The sequence below is a fragment of the Octopus sinensis genome, linkage group LG4 (assembly GCF_006345805.1).
Source record: "Octopus sinensis linkage group LG4, ASM634580v1, whole genome shotgun sequence".
Lineage (NCBI taxonomy): Eukaryota > Metazoa > Mollusca > Cephalopoda > Octopoda > Octopodidae > Octopus > Octopus sinensis.
This window is the reverse complement of record NC_043000.1, coordinates 74,875,825-74,895,557: the sequence shown is the minus strand read 5'-3', so window position 1 is coordinate 74,895,557 and position 19,733 is coordinate 74,875,825. Positions and strand designations below refer to the sequence as shown.

The 19,733-nt window shown below is 36.2% G+C and overlaps 2 protein-coding genes across 13 annotated transcripts in view; both read right to left on the bottom strand.

Annotated features, from left to right (window-relative positions):
• The window catches only part of LOC115210217 (SLIT-ROBO Rho GTPase-activating protein 3), a 410,133-nt gene that overhangs the window by 10,015 nt on the left and 380,385 nt on the right, over nt 1-19,733 (bottom strand). For all 5 annotated transcript variants that reach the window (XM_029778687.2, XM_036502155.1, XM_036502156.1 and 2 more), the window contains one exon: nt 16,776-16,956. In XM_029778687.2, coding sequence (XP_029634547.1) covers nt 16,776-16,956 — 181 coding nt within the window. The remainder of the gene's footprint in view (nt 1-16,775; nt 16,957-19,733) is intronic.
• LOC115210218 (serine/threonine-protein kinase Nek4) overlaps nt 1-19,733 on the bottom strand; it is a 505,173-nt gene that overhangs the window by 214,539 nt on the left and 270,901 nt on the right. The window lies entirely within an intron of this gene.

Below are 19,733 nucleotides of genomic sequence, written 5' to 3'. Positions count from 1 at the left end.
GTTTTTTGCCCTAGTAACCACACCTTTTAAGATAGGGATTTCTAACCTAGCCCACTAACATCCTCATCTCATTTCACAAGTCCCTGTAAATTTTGGAGTTAATCCGACGGGATCTAGTGGCCTTTAACCCGTTCTCAATGCCAAAACCAGACAAACAAACTTTTCACATTTCAGATTTATAATATAGAGACTAGCTTAAGGTGACCCGCTCTACGCGCAGGTAAGAGTGTGGTGTATGTGTATGTATATGTATATATATATATATTTTTTTATTTATTTATCTAGTTTCAGCTCACAAGCTGTGGCCATGCTGGGGCACCGCCATTTGGTGTTGCTACATGATTTTACTTCACAAATGCTTTTTAGCAATTGCCATTTGGTGCATGAGAGAGTTCGATGCAGCTGCCCTCATCTGCACCTCCTGCCGTGAAGTTGGTTCATCTGGGATACCTGACAAGAAGATATCCAGTTTCATTTTAAAGACATCCGCATCCACCCGATGCAGGTCTCTTAGGTTCTTCGGGAGGATATTGAAGAGCTGTGGGCCTCGGAAGCCCAGGCTATCACAGTATCTTGTCTTACATCTTGATGGCAAATTTGGAGTCCTTGGCACTATGCAGTGGCGCCCAGTTCTGGCATTTGTGTAACTCTTGATGCCAAAGTTTGGGACAAGTCCTTCCAGGATCTTCCAGATGTATATTATGGCATATCTTTCTCGCCTACGCTCTAAGGAATAGAGTCTCAATCTCTTGAGTCTTTCCCAATAGCTTATATGCTGCACAGAGGCTATCTTCTTTGTGTAGCTTCGTTGGATCGCCTCAACTTGTGATTAACTTGACACTGGATGGTGACCATAGCTGAGAGCAATAGTTAAAATGGTTTAGGACAAGTGTCCTCCAGAGGACCATCATGGTTTCCTGGTCTCTTGTTCTGAAGGTTCTAAGAATCCATCAGGTCAGCTGCCTACATTTCATTGCCAATTTAGCAACATGCACATGAAAGGTTGCATCATCACTCATGTAAATACCCAGGTCATGCACTGATTGTGCCTCTGGGATTGCAGTCCCTCCAGGTCCAGTGTATTTATTGGGTATTGCATTTAGTTTTGTGCTGATAGCATAAAGCTTGAAACTTTTCAGCATTGAACTGCATGCTATTCTTTTCAGCCCACTTGTATATTTTGTCCAGCTCACATTGCAGGTGCTTAGTGTCTTCAGGGTTCTGTATTGCCTGTGAAACTTTTGTATCATCTGCATAACTTGTGATCATGGCTCTCTGCATGGCTGAGGGCATGTCTGAGAGGGCCATTATGAACAGTAGTGGTCCCAAAACAGTGCCATGCAGAACACCGTTCACTATTTGCTACTACCACCTGACTTCTATCCTTCAGAAAGTCATGAAGCCATTCTCCCAATTTTCCAACTATGCCAAGATCACGCAGTTTGTGACATAGCATTCCATGATCGACTTTATCAAAGGCCTTTGCAAAGTCGAGATATATGACTTCCACATTTGAGTGGTTGAGCAGTCGTTTCAGCACCCAGTCATAGTGTTGTAGGAGCTGAGTTAAGCAGCTTCTTCCTGGTCGGAAACCATGTTGGGTGTCAGGCAGCAAGTCATTTTCTTCAAGGAAGGTGATTAGTTTCCTTCTGACTATTCGTTCCATGACCTTGCTGATGTGTGAGGTCAGAGAGATAGGTCTGTAGTTCTTGGCCTCCGCTCTGCTACCTCCTTTATGAATAGGGCATATTTTACCTTCCTTCAGTTTTCTTGGAAGTTTGCCAGTTGCAAGGAAGCTCTGAAAGAGGAACTTCAGTGGTCTTGCTAGGACTCTCTTACATACTTTTAGAAGGATTGCTGGGAATCCATCTGGGCCAGTAGCTGAGTTTGTTTTCATTTCATCAATAGCCTTTATTACATCGTCTTCTTTTATATTGATGTAATCAATCATCGCTGCCTCCGATTTTATATCTGCAGTGGTAAAGAAGTCAGTTGGATTGCTGACTTGAAAATGCCCTAGGGGTGGCGTGAAAATACTCTTGAATTGCTCATTCAGTATTTCACTTACCCTCATTGGATTTCCTGTGAGTGTGCCATCCTTTTCAAGGAGTGGCCCTAGCCTACAGTGCACCGTATATATAAATGTATACAAATATATATATATATATGTATAAGGGTGAAAAGGAACACATCTGATTCATAATATTTGTTCTCATGATTGTGTGGTGGTGGTGATGATAATTCTCTCTATGAATGCAGACAGATGTAGAGAGAGAGTGTGAAAGCGCTGTTGAAGGCGGCGGGGGAAGATATAGGACGCTGTGAAACGACGTTATAGAGAGAATGTGAAGGGAAGGGAAGAAAGAGAAACAGAGGAAGACAGATACATAAAAGAATGAGAGGAGACTTGTCAAAGTGTGCGTTTTTCGCCCTAGTAACCAAACCTTTTAAGATAGGGATTTCTAACCTAGCCCACTTCCATCTTCACCTCATTTTACATGTCCCTGTAAATTTTGGAGTCAATCCGATGGAATCTAGTGGCCTATAATCGTTCCAATGCTAAAACCAGACAAACAAACTTTTTGCATTTCAGATTTATAGATATTGATTAATGTAAGAACATATTTATCTAGTATATTTTTACTAAGTACACCGATGTCAGAGCTAGAAGGGCAGATAAGTCTTAAGGATGGGTTATTAAAAAATTTTGTTTATGATCATTCAAAATAAACCGAGGTTGCTTAAGAATCAAGTGGTTCTGTCTTCATTTGTAAGTTATACTTCTCCATAATTTTCATAGCCTCAATGTTGGCTTTCTTGAGTACACTTTTATATATATATATATATATATGTATATATATATATATATATATATATATATATATATACATATGTATATATATACATATGTATATATATACTAGCAGTATCGCCCGGCGTTGCTCGGGTTTGTACGGGAAATAACTATAAAGCATTTTTAGAGAGTTATAGTCAAAAAATAGCAAAAAAATGGAACAAAAATTATGGTAATTTTTTTTTTTGAGAGTTAAAAAAGGTCGAGTTGCGTCCCCTAGACAGTCTGTGGTTTGTGTTTCTGATTCTCGACCCCATGTCGAATTTATCGATTTTTTTCAGAACTGGGGGAACTTTTCAAAATTTTCGCTGCGTTAGTTTTGAATTATGACATTGGGCTATGTGTGTGTGAAGTTTCATCAGAATCAGTTGAAAGCCGTGGTCAGCGTGAGGGTACAACCAAACAGACACACAGAAACACACACAGACAAACTGCCGTTTATATATAGAGAGATATGGAATGGAAGCACTCCGTCGGTTACGACGACGAGGGTTCTGGTTGATCCGAATCAACGGAACAGCCTGCTCGTGAAATTAACGTGTCAGTGGCTGAGCACTCCACAGACGCGTGTACTCTTAACGTAGTTCTCAGGGATATTCAGCGTGACACAGAGAGTGACAAGGCCGGCCCTTTGAAATACAGATACAACAGAAACAGGAAGTAAGAGTGAGAGAAAGTTGTGGTGAAAGAGTACAGCAGGGATCACCACCATCCCCTGCTGGAGCCGCGTGGAGCTTTAGGTGTTTTCGCTCAATAAACACTCACAACGCCCGGTCTGGGAATCGAAACCGCGATCCTATGACCGTATATATATATATATATATATATAATATATATATATATATATATATATACACATATGTATATAGGTGAGCAAAAGTGTACATACACCGTTGTATGCAAATATAAAAAATGGAATAAAAACGCAATAGAGGACAATAAAGCACCCAGACAGATAGATGATACAAAAGTGAACAGGAAAAACAACTATTAGAGGGACAGGAAAAAAGGGATGGGTCATTCGTGGCCTTCTTTTGTTTGTCAAGTTACCAGATGTCCTTACAGTTCAGTTAGTTACACTTGAGACAGTTCAATCTGGTTGCTCCCCAAAAGTCTAAGCTAAGAGCGTTAGATTTTTTGTAAGAAAGCAAGGGAATATGAAAAACAACAAAGACAAAAAACAGAGAATGAAGACAAAAAAACAGAGAACATGTTACACAATTACAAATACAAACATCAAGAATATAACAACAGGTGTCTTTCAACTGAGGACGAATCAAATTGAGCTGCTGTGTATAAAGTGAAATCCTTAAGACAGGAACATGGGAGATGGACATAAGAGGTGTTGGTGGTTAGCAGTCAGGCCAAGAAAGAAAGATCATAGCTGGCTGAGCATCAGTCACATGGAAGGAGGAGTGAGAGGTGGAGGGCAGCGGGATTGAAGGATTAAGGGAAGAATGGGAAGAGAGAAAAAATCAGAGACAAAGGGGAGATAAACAAGAAGGAAACGTAGGAGTTAAAGAAAGAGAGAGCCAAGAAATGTCAGAGGAGCGAGAAAAAGAAAAAAAAGTATGAGGGGGACTAAAAGACAGAGTAAAAGTATTGTACAAAATTTAGATACATACTTATAAGGTGAGCAAAAGTGTACGTACGCCACTATATATAAATGTAAAAAGTGGAACAAAAACACAATACAGGACAATTGGGTCATCCCATAAATAATGCTGCTTTTTTCCTATTGCATGACAAAAGTTGGAGAGAGACGGGATAAACTACCTGCATCAACACCTTGTCCTTATTCTTAGTGCAACTTTTGAAGAGTGCAATTCAATTTTAAGTTATTCTTTCAAAGCTATAATGTAAGTGACAAAAGAGCATATTCAGCATATTTTGCTTTAGGAGTTCAATAAAGGCAACAACGCAACAAAGTGCAAGGAATATCAAAGCAGTAAATGGGGATCAGACAATAAATGTAAGCCAGTGTCAACAGTAGTTCCAGAAATTCTGAGCTGGAAACTACAGCCTAGAAGATGAGCTTCGTTCTGGAAGAGCTTGATGAGGACGTCCTGCAAACCCTGGTGGAACAAAATCCTATCGTAACTGTCGAGGAACTAGCAGAGAAGCTTGGATTTGGTCATTCAACCATTCATCACTAGAAGAAAAACGTCTATCTTTGGTTTCAAGATGAAAGGTGTTCTTCCATCAGAATAATGCCTGGCCACATACAGCGAGGATGACATCCCAAAGGCTGGAGCAGTTTGAATGGGAAATGATACCCCACCCACTATATTTGCTGGACATTGTCCCATCTGATTATTATTTATTCTGCAGTCTTCAAAATCATTTGGTTGGAAAAAAATATGAATTTTGTAGATGAGGTTAGAACAGTACTGGAGGAGTATTTTTTGTTATGGCCAAGTGAATTTTGAAAGAGGGGCCTTGCAAGTCTCTCAGATAGATGGAATAGCATTGTAGAAAATGGAGAGTATATTTAAGATTAAAAAAGAACATTGTTAAACTTAATTTTGAAAAATAAGAGGTATAAGAAAAAACTGCTTTATAAATATGCACACGCACACACACAGATGGACATAAAACCCATTCAATAAATGGCAGGAATCTACAAAGATTTCTTTTAGACAATAGACAACTACACTATAAAACACATATTGTTGGATTTGTACCACCCCCTTGAGACCCAGCTACACTCTAGCTGAAAAATATAGAATACCTTATAAGTAATATAAATGTCCTAAATTCAGATGTTACATGTTAAACTCCTAAAGTGTTAAACTTATTTTTATTAATCATCATCATCATCATTTAGCATCCGCTTTCCATGCTGGCATGGGTTGGACGGTGCAACTGGGGTCTGGGAAGCCAGAAGGCTGCACCAGGCCTAGTCTGATCTGGCAATGTTTCTACGGCTGGATGTCCTTCCTAACGCCAACCACTCCATGAGTGTAGTGGGTGCTTTTTACGTACCAGATGAGGCTGGCAAACAGCCACGATCGAATGGTGCTTTTTACATGCCACCGGCACAGAGGCTAGGCGTGATTGGCAACGGCCAGGATCGGATGGTGCTTTTTACATGCCACCGGCATGGAAGCCAGTTGGGGCGGTGCTGGCAACGGCCACGTTCGGATAGTTCTCTTATGTGCCACCGGCACTGCAGCTAAAATTTCCATTGATGTTGATTGATTTTGATTTTGATTTTCACTTGCCTCAACAGGTCTTCACAAGTAGAGTTTTGTGTCCCAAGAAAGAAAGTCTCTTGCTGGATCTCTACAGTTAGCAACCATTGGGTAATGGCCATTCCAGCAGAGAACTTGTGAGTAACTGTGCTGTTCATGTCTACCAGTGGTGATAAAGTAGGTATATTTAGACACAACACTGCTTTTCCCAACAGGGGGATGGGTGAGAAAAGGTGCCCCAAACATTGCTTACTCGCCTTAAACTTGTCAAAACACGAAGAAATCTAAGAATATCAAGACAGTCACTCAGCACCAGAACAAAAAACAGCACTGGTTGCCCTTGAACTAAAGAAATACAAAATTGTGACATAGCTGCACTCAGTGAAACTGGTCTTGCAGGATCATCACAGTTAGAAAAAAATAAAGGTGGATATATATTTTTCTGGTGTGGAAGAAATGAAGACGAGCCATGCCACTCTGGTGTTGGTTTTGCCATCAAAACAGAAATAGCTAGATCCCTTCTTTTTCTATCCAAAGGTATTTCTGATCCATATCATGACACTAATGTTGGAACTTGATCACAACACTTGTTGCTATGCCCCAACCATATTCAGTACTGAGCAGCTAAAGGATGAATTTTACAAGCAACTCTGTGATGTCATCTCTAGTTGTCACCATAGGGATAAATTTATCCTTATGGGTGACTTTGACACTCATGTTGGTACTATCAGGCATGGGAGGGTGTACTTGGTCGTCATAGTGCAGGTTGAATGAACTCCAGTGGTCTCTCCATCTGCAGGGAATTCAGTCTAAGCATCACAAATACCTTTTTCAACAGTGAAATTGTTGTAAGATGACCTGGATGCATCCTATATCTAAGGACTGGCATCTCATAGACTATGTTATCACTAAGAAACAAGACATTAGGGACTTTGACACTACACATTCTTTTCATAACACCTACTATCTCTCTGACCATTCTCTTCTCCATAGCAAGGTTCCATCTGAGACAACCAAGACTACAAAAGTCATCAGTGCCTAAGAGCATTAATGTTCTGCCTTTGAAAACTATTGTAACACAGACTGAGCTCTGTATCAAGTTAGACACTGCACTCATCACTGTTGATATCAATGATGATATAGAATCATCTTAGAAGGCTCTGCATGATGCAGCGCACTCTGTACCTGTAGAGGTTCTTGGACTTCCTGTTTGTAAACATCAAGATTGGTTCAATGATAACAACACAGATGTCCAAATGTTGATAGATAAAATGCACAGCTATTGCAAAACTTGGATAACCAATAAGAGCTCATCCAGAAAAGAGAGTGCCTACAAGAAATGCAGAGGCCGGGTCCAACATGCTCTGAGAGAGACGAAGGAGGCTTGGTGGTCTTTCAAGGCCAAGAACTCCATGAAGTTGCAGGCAGAAAGGATATGGCCTCAAGAATGATCCTGAAGAGCATGGTGTTACTCCTACTATTTCATTGACTAGAGAGACACTCCTGACTGACAAATCTGACATCTTGAAATGATAGAAAGATCACTTTGAAGCCATGTTGAACTCCATCTCAGTCACTAAGGATGACATCATAATGTCTGTTCCACAGCACACTGTAATACCAGAACTATCTCTGGAGCCAACCTTTCTGCAAGTGGTAATAATAGATTTCTTCTGGTAAAGCACCTAGCAGGGATGCTATCCCTCTGAAATTTACAAACATGGTGGACAGAAGCTTTTTAAGAAACTGCATGACCTCTTCATAAACATCTGGAAGGTAGGCCATGTACCACAGGACTTCAAGGATGCCTCAATCCAACATCTGTATAAGATCAAAGGCAACAGAAGTATCTGTGATAATTATTGTGGAATATCACTTCTGTCTTATTGCTGGTAAGATTCTTGCTCAACTCATTCTTGACAGGATCATCAAGCATGTTGTAAATGATATCTACCCAGAATCACAGTGTGGATTTCACTCTGGTCATGGCACTATCAACATGATCTTTTCCTTCTAACAGGTCATGGAGAAGGTACGTGAGAAAAATCTGTTAACTGGCAAGCACTATGGAAAGTTCTGAAAAAGCTTGGTATACCTAACAAGATGTTGAATGTTATCAGCTCCTTTCATGAGGGAATGAAGGCTGCTATCATGCCCGGTGGGGAATTTTCAGCTTCCTTTGACGTAACAAATGGCCCAAAGCAAGGTTGTTTGCACTCTTCAGTGATGCTGAGGTATGCTTTTGGCAACATATAAATTTCAGTTTCGAACAAGTGGTGGAATATTCAATCATCAGCATTTTGAAGCCAAAACACTGCTACACACTACTATTGTTAGTGATCTACTTTTTGCAGATGATGCTGTACTAGTAGCAACCTCTTCAGAAGAAGCTCAGAAACTTCTAGACCAGTTTTCTGCTGCATGTTAAGTCTTTGGTTTGACCATCAGCATAAAGAAGACAGAAGTAATCTTCCAACCTTGCCCTACTCCTAAACAAATTTGTGGCGTCAAGCAGAGGCTACCAGTACACAATTTTCCTGACACTCCTATACAGGTTGATGGGAAAAGCCTAAATTACGTGAAGTCATTTACATATCTTGATAGTAAAGTGAATTTGAGTGCTTCCCTTGATGATAAAATTATCAACTGTCTTGCAGAGGCAACCAATGCATTTGGCAAACTGTCATCACTTATGGAATGAAAAGGGCATCAAACTTGACACCAAAGTCTATAAAGCAGCTGTTTTTACTACTCTCTTGTATGGCTCAGAATCATGGACACCTTATAGAAGATACATTAACCAACTAGACATCTTCCACAAAGACTGTCTAAGGACAATCTGTGGTTATTCACTAAAAGAAAAAATTTCTAATGCTGATTTGTTTGGCAAGTGTAAGATTAGTGGAATTGAGAGCTTCCTTATACAATCAAAATTGTGCTGGGCTGGTCATATCATCAGAATGAATGATGAAAGAATACTTGAGAGTGGACACAGGAATGTTGGTAGAACAAGGCTCAGATATAAAGACAAGCTGAAGGGTTAATTGTTAGTGATGAACATAGCTTACTACACCTCTGGGCGAACAGCTCTGGTACAAACAAAATAGAGATTGTGGTGTCAAAATGGTGTTAAAAATTTTGTTGCAACCAGCATTAACAGGCTTTGGGGTGCAAGGCAAAGAAGAAGAATGGCTGCAAATATACAACCAACACTGGCCTGAAATAACTCAAAGTAGCAACATTTCTGGCCTTCTTTGCAAATCGTTGGCGGGACTTAAATATCAAATTTGACATGAGCATTATATATGTGTGTGTGTATGTATATATACATATCAATAAATATATATGAATGTATGTATGTATATATATATGTGTATATATATATATATATATATATATATATATATACATACGTATATGTGTGTGTGTGTGTGTGTATGCATGTATGTATGTAGTGGTTGAATATATTCTTAAGTCCACTATTTTGTCAGTTGCAGCAGTTTTCAACTAAATTGGCAACTGTTAATAGTTTTAAAGAGGCCACCTCCACAGCTACACTTTGGCATAAATAGTTTGAGATTTGGTTCAGTAGAAAAAAAGTTAAATCAAAATATGTCAGACCTAAAGTGGGCAGTAAGAGAGATATTCATTTACAACTAACATAAATTTTAAAATTTTAAATTAAAAGTATACTTTTCTTTGGCTTAAATGATAGAATAATGCATGAGGAATTCAGAATTGTTAGTCGCATTGAACAAAAATTAATAGAAAAACAGTTATGAGGTAAAATGTTATGCAATTTTATGTCAGTAAGTAAGGAAGTAAGAAGTAATGCTTAAGCAATAAGAATAAAGAATATATTTCTAAAATGAATGTTTACATTCTAAGGTAGCGAGCTGGTAGAAACGTTAGCGTGCCAAGCGAAATGCTTAGTGGTATTTCATTTGTATTTATGTTTTGAATTCAAGTTCCGCCAAGGTCGTCTTTGCCTTTTGGATCTATTTCAGATCTATTCAATTAGACATGCAGATTATTTCATTAATTTTTTTTAACTAAACACTTTCAAACTTCTCATACTGGTAGAATATGTCACATAGAACAGGGTTTACTCTCTCTTTTACTCTTTTACTTGTTTCAGCCATTTGACTGCGGCCATGCTGGAGCACCGCCTTTAGTCAAGCAAATCAACCCCGGGACTTATTCTTTGTAAGCCTAGTACTTATTCTATCAGTCTCTGTTGCCAAACCGCTAAGTGACGGGGACGTAAACACACCAGCATCAGTTGTCAAGCAATGCTAGGGAGACAAACACAGACACACAAACATATACACACATACATATATATATATATATGTACATATATACAACAGGCTTCTTTCAGTTTCCGTCTACCAAATCCACTCACAAGGCATTGGTCGGCCCGAGGCTATAGCAGAAGACACTTGCCCAAGATGCCACGCAGTGGGACTGAACCCGGAACCATGTGGTTGGTAAGCAAGCTACTTACCACACAGCCACTCCTGCGCCATAACATTTTTGAAAAAATTTTGTATTCTAAAAGGTATTTCGTCAGAAGTTACAGATTGACAATGGACAAAATCATGTTTGATAAGTGCCAATACACAAAACTCTCAGCTTTTGACTTACTCTCTAACTTTTTTTTCATTGAATGAATTCCTGTGACCACCTAATATTGCAAACTTAAGTTACTTAAGGTGAGCCTGGTAACTGATGGTTTTGGGGTCTTGTTTTTTGTAACATTTGGTGAGCCATGGTACAACCAACAACATGGTAAAAATCCCTGGAGTAGATGGGTAATATCAAATAACTCAATCACAACATATATCTAAATTAGACATGAAGAAAATTGAAATATAATCATCACTAATATGGAAAAATTGGAATATTGTCTTCATGGGTCTACCTCTACCACTAGAATAAGAATAGCTTGGGCAAAGTTTAGAAAGCTTCTTCCCCTACTGGCAACAAAGGGTCTCTTGGTCAGAGTGAAAGGTAGATTGTACAACGCATGTGTGCAAATTGCCATGCTTCAAACAGTGGAAGGAATCCACAGTAGAGGGAGACCCAGGAAGAGATGGGATGAGGTGCTGAAGCATGACCTTCGAATGTTGGGTCTCAGAGGCAATGATAAAAGACCGAGACCTCTGGAGGTTTGCTGTAACCGAGAAGACCTGGCAAATAAAGTGAGTCCACAGTTGTAACCTACACCAGTGTTGCATAACCGGCCCATACAAAAGTACCTTGGATTGTAGGGTGTCATGCCATGCTCGAGGAGACCTATTGAGTCAAGTACATCAACATCAATATCAAAGTGAAATCAAATGGAAATTGCAGTTGCGACCCCCGTGCTGGTAGCATGTAAAAAGCACCATCCGAACGTGGTCAATGCTTTGGGCCATTTGTTACGTCAAAGGAAGCTGAAAATTCCCCACCGGGCATGATAGCAGCCTATAGGTATTACATATGTATATACATATTTTATGAAAATAATCTAAAGGTTCACAAAAACTAATAGTCATTTTGTCTGGATGTAAGTCAATTAGATAATTTTGGCTGTTGGGGTTATATAGATTTATGGTGTATAGTTTAATTAAGCTATTAATATATAGTGTGGTCATGGTTATATTTTAAAATATTGATTTTAGGGTGATATTAAATAATATCACTAAATCATTTTAATTTAATAAAGAGGTACCTTGTGTCTACATGAAAAAACTTTTTCATCCCTCATATTAACTAGGTACTCTTTTCTTTTCATTATTTTAGTTTTCCCCCAGGCATAATCTACAGAATTTATTGTTAATTTTGTAAGAAGGTTCATGTGCTAAAATGTTCTATTTGATTATGAATTTAACTTTTTTTTTTTTGATGTGCCATATTTATTTTAAAAGTCCTGTACTATTTCTTTTGTTTAAGTCCTTGAATGTTGATTCATGGTTCATGATTCTTAATTTAACCTGTCGATCCAATATAATAGTACTTAGTCATATCCTGCGTTATTATTGTTGCTTACATTTTTTCTTCTGCAATCCCTATGTATTTGGGTCTCTACAATTACAGTTTTTATTTTGTGTAAATAATGAAATATTCTTCTTCTTTGTTGATTTATATAAGTTATTGTTAGTAGGGGTGTTTATATCGTTATTTGTACTATTAAGTTCTACTTCTCTAAGGTTGTAATAATCGTTATTTATCCAAGTATTATTTTAAAATTTATTGACATTTGTGTTATTATAATAATTTGTTGTTTGTTCCTTCTTGAGCCACGTGTGGCTCATAAGAGCCAGTTTCCTTGGCGTATAGGTTCCCCACCTAGATGGGACGCCGGTCTGTCGCAGGTGAGCTGCAAGATGCAGGAGGAAAGAGTAAGAGAAAGCTGTGGCCAAAGAGTCAGCAGAAGTTCGCCATTACCTTCTGCCGGAGCCGCGTGGAGCTTAGGTGTTTCACGCATAAACATACACATTCCCCGGTCTGAGATTCGAACCCGCAATCCCTCGACCACGAGTCTGCTGCTCTAACCACTAGGCCATGTGCCTCCACTTATTATAATAATAATTGTTACAATTCTTGTTCTTATTTTTAATTTTATTTTTGGTATAACATTCTCCATGATTTAGTTTAATTTCTTTATTATAATCATCCTGTTTCACACGTATGTTATATTTATAATTGTTATTGAGAATTTTCATTTCTACTTTGTGAGGATATACTATATTATTATGAGTGTCTAACTTTTATTATTATTACTTTTCTATTTATTTTCAATTTGATTTTCTGTGGTGTTGCAATTCCTATTGTACTTAATTTCATAATTATATCCTGCCTTCTTAAGTGCTATATTGTAATCATCTTTATGTTTATTAAATACTTATTCATTTGAAGATAGGTAATTAATTTTTCTCTCTATATTTGTACTAAGGTTTTCTATAATATTATGTGAATGGTTACTATTTGCATTTATACATCTAATGTTAGTGTTAGGTTTTTGATAAGGCTGGTAAATACCTGTTTTAAGGTTAAAGTTAACATCAAGAAAATACATACCTCCTTATTTGGTATTTCTCAATGTACATACAAATACAGCTTGACCAGTAATAAAATTCATTTAAGGAGTTTTAAATAGGGAAACACTGGATTTCATAGAATGTCAGTTTTTCAATATTATATCTATTAGCACCCACTTAATATATATATTTTTTCAGTCCTGATTCAAATCGACATGACTGTAAGAACGAATATACTAATCCCAAAAACCTATGTACTTCTAACGTGTTTTTTTAGTTTTTATATCAGCTACTGATGAGTACAAATATGACTATCACGACTTTCTATTTATGAATATCTGGGTCATTTTCTAGGAAACAAATTGCATAGCAACATGAAAAAAAAAAGTATAATCCATTTTAACACCTAATCTCCTCCATTACATAAATATGAATATGCTTTATATATATATATATATATATATATATATATATATAGAGAGAGAGAGAGAGAGAGAGAGATTACTTTCATTATACAAATCCTTTACAATTTTAACTTTGGTGTATTTTGCACAACTGTTGTCTTGAGTTTGTATTTTTAAGGTAAAAGTAAGAGATTCTTCATATCTTCCATAATTGGTATTTTGATTGTTTTAAGTAAAGATTGGTTAACAGAAATTATATAAATTTTGTAAATTTTCAGTGTCAGACAAACTTTAGGATTTGTTTTCATATATTTGTTTTAGATATAGGCCTGACCCAATAAACTCATACATTAATTAAAATATGTTTTATAAATATGAATTAGTATAATTTGTTTTTTACAATTAGTGGGGTTTTGGTAAGAAGTACACAATGTTGATTTTTGGTGTTTTCAACAATTTTGTCAAATTTATATTTTAGAAACTCTATTATGTATTTTTTTTATAAAAAGGCTTTTATATATGTCAGACTTTCAGTATAGCTGTCTTACATAAATTGGAATTTCTTGGAATTTTTGCAGCATTTTCCCACATTTCAAAATACTCACAAGTGAACTTCTTAGTCCTCCACCCATACCTCTTGAGCACAAACCACTAGTTATTTTTAAAATTTTATTTGTTTCAGTCATTTGACTGTAGCCATGCTGGAGTACCACCTTCAGTCGAACAAATTGACCCTGGGACTTATTCTAGTACTTATTCTGTCAGTCTCTTTTGCAGAACCGCTAAGTTATGGAGATGTAAACACACCAACATTGGTTGTCAAACAATGGTAGGGAGATAAACACAGACACACAACCATATATATATATATATATATATATATATATATATATATATATATATATATATATATATATATGCAATGGGCTTCTTTCAGTTTCCATCTACCAAATCCACTCACAAGGTTTTGATTGGCTTGAGGCTACAACAGAAGACACTTGCCCAAGGTGTTATGCAGTGGGACTGAACCTGGGACCATGTGGTTGGTAAGTAAGCTACTTATCACACAGCCACTCCGTGTTGAAACCTAGTGTTTGCACATGTTGCGAATAACCTAAGTGGTAGACTTAAATAGTTACACACTGTTATCAGAGCAGTAAATAGAATTAAGGTACATACTCCTATCTTTTTTTTTTATTTTTCATCATGTAGTAATCCATGTTTTGAAACACTTGTAGTTTGTATTTTTCCAGAAAAAAAAGGTAGAAGTATAAAATTTTTTCTTTAAAAATGCATATTACATGTGTTTCAAAATATGGAATGCCATAACATTGAAGATATATTGTGCAACATATGCAAAAGCAAATTTAGCACACAATTAAAGGAGTCCCATTTGCCAAGCAGTAAAAATTTGTTTCTAGCTTGTTTGCTTCATCAAAGATTACTCTTTGGTTCAAGAGCTATTATTTTTAAGACAACTAGAAATAGATACAAAAAAAGTATTTCAATTTCAAGTAGTAGTTGGAATACCATTGCAGGTTGGTTGTCATCACTGCTTTACATCAGTTTATTGAAAATGTTATACCTAGTGTATTTGCATATGTTGCAAATAACCTAAGTGGTAGACATAAATAGTTGTGCACTGTTATCACAGTAGTAAATAAAATTAAGGTACATGCTCCTAATTCCTCAGTGTTTCAACAGCTCTGCATTGAAAATGATAAATATTTTTTGAACTATTGTTGTTGCAAATGGAAGTTTGATGGATGGTAATGAGAACTGCCTGAAAGTTTCTATTATCTTTTTAAAACAGTTGTTGAATTCTTGTAAGACTCTAATTCTGTTCTGTTGTGATGTACTAAGAAACATCAAGTAGGACTCACAAAACTCAATGGAATTAATTTGCAACAGCAAAGATATGAGTTACTCATTATCAAGGTAAAATCAGCCCCTTCCATGCTTCTGTCAGAGTTAAAGTTATTCAAATGTGACATAAGCCATTGTGAGTTCTTCCAGTTTCAGAGCCTCTCTGAATTGGAATAGGAAAAGTGCATACCAGATGACATTTAAGTGTATTATTCACACCTGGATGAGTTGCACAGACTTCAGGATTATTGCTTAAAATACCAGTCTAAGTGATTCCTAGATATTAGTAATGAGGAAACAAGAATAGTGAAAGAAGAACTGGTTTCACTTTAAAATGATATGGAGCTGAAGTCAAAGTTAAAAAGAATCATGTCAGAATTTTCTATTGCTGCCCAACATCATAGTCTGCAGAGTGGGGGTTTCAGTACATTTGCCCAGCTCCTTTCAAAGACTAAAAATTATTGAACATGGAGATCTTAGTGTCTTTCATACCATACTGATGTTAGGAAGCTGATATTCCTGCACAAAAGAACATCTATCACAGTAGGAATATGGAAACAATGTAGTTACAGGTGAGATGTAAACTTCCTCTTTCATATCGTAAAGGCAACAAAATAACAGGTTAACTAGGTTAAGTTTTATTTATAGAGATTTATGTTTATGGTGATGTGGTGTGGTGTGTATGTGTGTGTGGGGGGCTGCATGTGAAAAATGTAGCCTGGGAGCTGGGGGGAGGGGGTAGTAGTCTGAAAAAGTTAGAGAACCACTGCTCTAGAGTAATATGACCTCAGACAAAATTTCAGTTGGAACCCAAAAATAATAAAGCTGAGGCAAAGAGAGCATCCAAGGAAGTGTAAATGGCTGTAGAAACAAGTTTTTAAAAATAAATAAGAATGGAATATTGTGATGCAATATATTAAGAACTAGGGGAGGAGAAAGAAGATACCTTTTCATGGTGTGGTACAAAACCTGGTTGAGGTATTGGAGATTAGGCTTAGTAAAGTCATGGCTAAGTGGTTAACAGAATCACATGATTAGAAGTTTGATCCCATTACGTGGCTGTTGTCAGCTGGTATACTGTACTACAGCTACAGGTTGATCAATATTTTGTAGATGGAAAGCCAGATGCACGTGTGTGTGTGTGTGTGTTTTCATGACTCAGTGCATGTTCACTTTATGTTGATAAAAAGCATATCCAGGCTTCTTTGCCATTCTCTGCATTGTATGAGAAACTGAGAGAATTATTACCTTGCTTGGAAGCAGATGATGTGTTGGTGTCTAGTCATAGAAAATTCTGTCTCAACAAAATCTCATGTAAGAATGTAAAATTAGCTGTTAAAATGATGATGACACTAAATACCCATGTGTGTATATGAAAACGTGTGTGAACGAACACACACACACACACACACACACAAAAACAATTACTTACCCGGTTTTAAGTGTAACATATTTATCGGGTATAAGGCCTTCTTTGCCATTAAAACAACCTTCCCACCAGTCACTGGAGACTTGCTTGAATATCACCAATGTATTGCCTTTCTTGAAAGACAGTTCCCTTTCCGTCCGACCTTCAAAGTCGTAGAGTGCAGTTGCTTCAAACAGATCATTATCTGTAAATAAAAATTTAAAGTTAAATGTTTAAGTCTGAGATGAGTAGTTTATTAATGAAGTTACTGGTTTATTTTATTGACAATTAATTTCATTTTTAGAGAGGCTTTTTAAAAAAAATATTTACATGAACACTACATTTTGATATTTAATTATCCCAAAGTGTCTTATTTTTGGATCTGTACATTGTACCAGATTGAATTTGATTGAGAAACAACACAAAGGGAAATACTGTTCTTATTTCATGATGCATGTACAATAAAGGTTTCTTGTGTGAATCTAGATCAGGATCAAACCAGCTGAAGGATGGTGTAGATGTAAATATTAGATATATTTTATTTCTTACAGCCCACAAAACTATGATCTTATTAAAAAGTATTATTTGAAAAAAATTAGCACTGAGTGAATAAATAAACAATACACGTCAGAAATATTAATATTGCAATGAATCCATATAACAAATGATTTTAAGTTATTATCATTAAGGTGGTGAGCTGGCAGAATTGTTAGCCTGTTGGGCAAAATGTTCAGCGGCATTTCATCTGTCTTTATGTTCTGAGTTCAAATTCCGCCAAATTACGTACCAGTAAGACACTGAGGTTGATGTTATCGATTAGTCCTCTCCCCCAAAATTTCAGGTCTTGTGCCTTTAGTAGAAAGGATTATTAGTTTTATTATGCTATATTGCTGTCATCATTATCATCATCATCATACAATATTATTGTTGTTGATATTGCCCAAAATTACTCATTTTTACCTAACACATGTAGTTGGCTGTTGAATATATATAACATATATATTATATATATTTTTATTCTTTTACTTATTTCAGTCATCTGACTGTAGCCATGCTGGAGCACCACCTTTACAAACCGACCCCGATACTTATTCTATCCGTCTCTTTTTGCTGAACAGCTAAGTTATGGGGATGTAAACACACCAACATCGGTTGTCAAGCGATGGTGAGGGGACAAACACAGATGCACACTCATTATATATATATATATATATATATATATATATATATATATATATATATATATACGACAGGCTTCTTTCAGTTTCCGTCTACCAAATCCACCCACAAGGCTTTGGTCAGTCTGAGAATATAGTAGAAGACACTTGCCCAAGGTGCCATGCAGTGGGACTGTACCCAGAACCATGTGGTTGGGAAGCAAACTTCATACTACACAGCCACTCATGTGCCTATATATATAATTTTGTTATTTATATATTTGTACACAAATATTTTAAGATTGGTATATTGTTGAAGTGCAATGTATCAATGTTAATAAAATCTTTTTATAAGCTACAGAAATTCCTGGAAACAACAATAATCATTTTTAACCAGTTACTAATAATTACAAGAAAAGGATGAAAAACACTAAACAAGGCTGAAATAGAAACTATCTGAAGTATTCTGATTTGAAACACATTTACATAGCTGTATGAGCTAGTTACCTAAAACTGGATGAGAGAACCCAATTGTATATAATATTTAGCTGAGTGGGTTTATGGTTCTATATTAACCAACTAATTACTCATCAGCCCATTTGACATTAATATGTGGAAGAAGGGAAAAGAAAAGGAGAATGTAAAACAAATTCAAAGAGATGATAAAAGTGAGTAAATAAGCAGCCTGGTTAAGATACCTTTACTTGCATTGAGAAAAAAAAAATATATATTATTAGTATATATAAATAGACTAAGTTTTAAAAAATTGTAAAAGATACATATTTTGGTATACAATTTTACTCTAAAAATCATTAATGGTTTCAAGTTATTTGTAAAAGTGAGAGATTGTAACTAAAAATATCTAGGATACTGTATAATAGTATAAGAAGAATATACTTTAATAAAACCTCTACTTAATTATTATAATTATTACAAATTGTCATTATTGTTATTATTATTATTATAAAAGAAGTCATTATTATAACTTTAAAAATAAGAATTTAATGTAAAGTGCGAGGAATGAATAACACACATTATGAATACATACATTAAAATACATACATGAATACATACATTAGAACTTGCTAATGTAAAATGTAGCAGTATTAAGCTAAAACATGACTAATAGCAAACACTGACCCTTACCCCACAAAAAAAAAAACATTCAAGTATAATCTGTTTATTTTATACTCTAACAAATTAAGGCACTGACCTGTAACATATAGACTATAACAACCAATGAGTTAGTTAGTGACAACAGACCAAATAAATTATTTTCTGCGTAAGTCATCTCATAAATAAGTGTTTTTTTTTCAATTGCATGAACTAAAAGTTGGAGATGGGTGGGATAAACTGTTGGTATAAATTTGCTATAAAAGTAGGTAGTAATTTTATGGAGAGTGCAATTCAATTATAAGTTATTTTTTCAAAGATGAGACAAAGGAGCATATCTGGCATATTTTGCTTTATGAGTTCAATAAAGGCAACAATGCAAATGGAAAGTGTAAGGAATATTAATGTAGTATATAGGAATCAGATAATAAACATAAGCCAGTGTCAATGGTGGTTCCAGAAATTCCGAGCCAGAAACAACAGCCAAAAAGGTGAGCCTTGTCCTGGAACATCTGTAGAATTCAATGAGAATGTCCTGCAAACTCTGGTGGAACAAAATCCCATCGTAACTGTTGAGGAACTAACAGAGAAGCTTGGATTTGGTCATTCAACCATTCATCGACATCTGCGTACCATTGGAAAAGTGAGCAAATTGGATTGATGGATTCTTCACAAAATTTTCGAATCTAATTGCAAGCAGAGAGTGAATGTG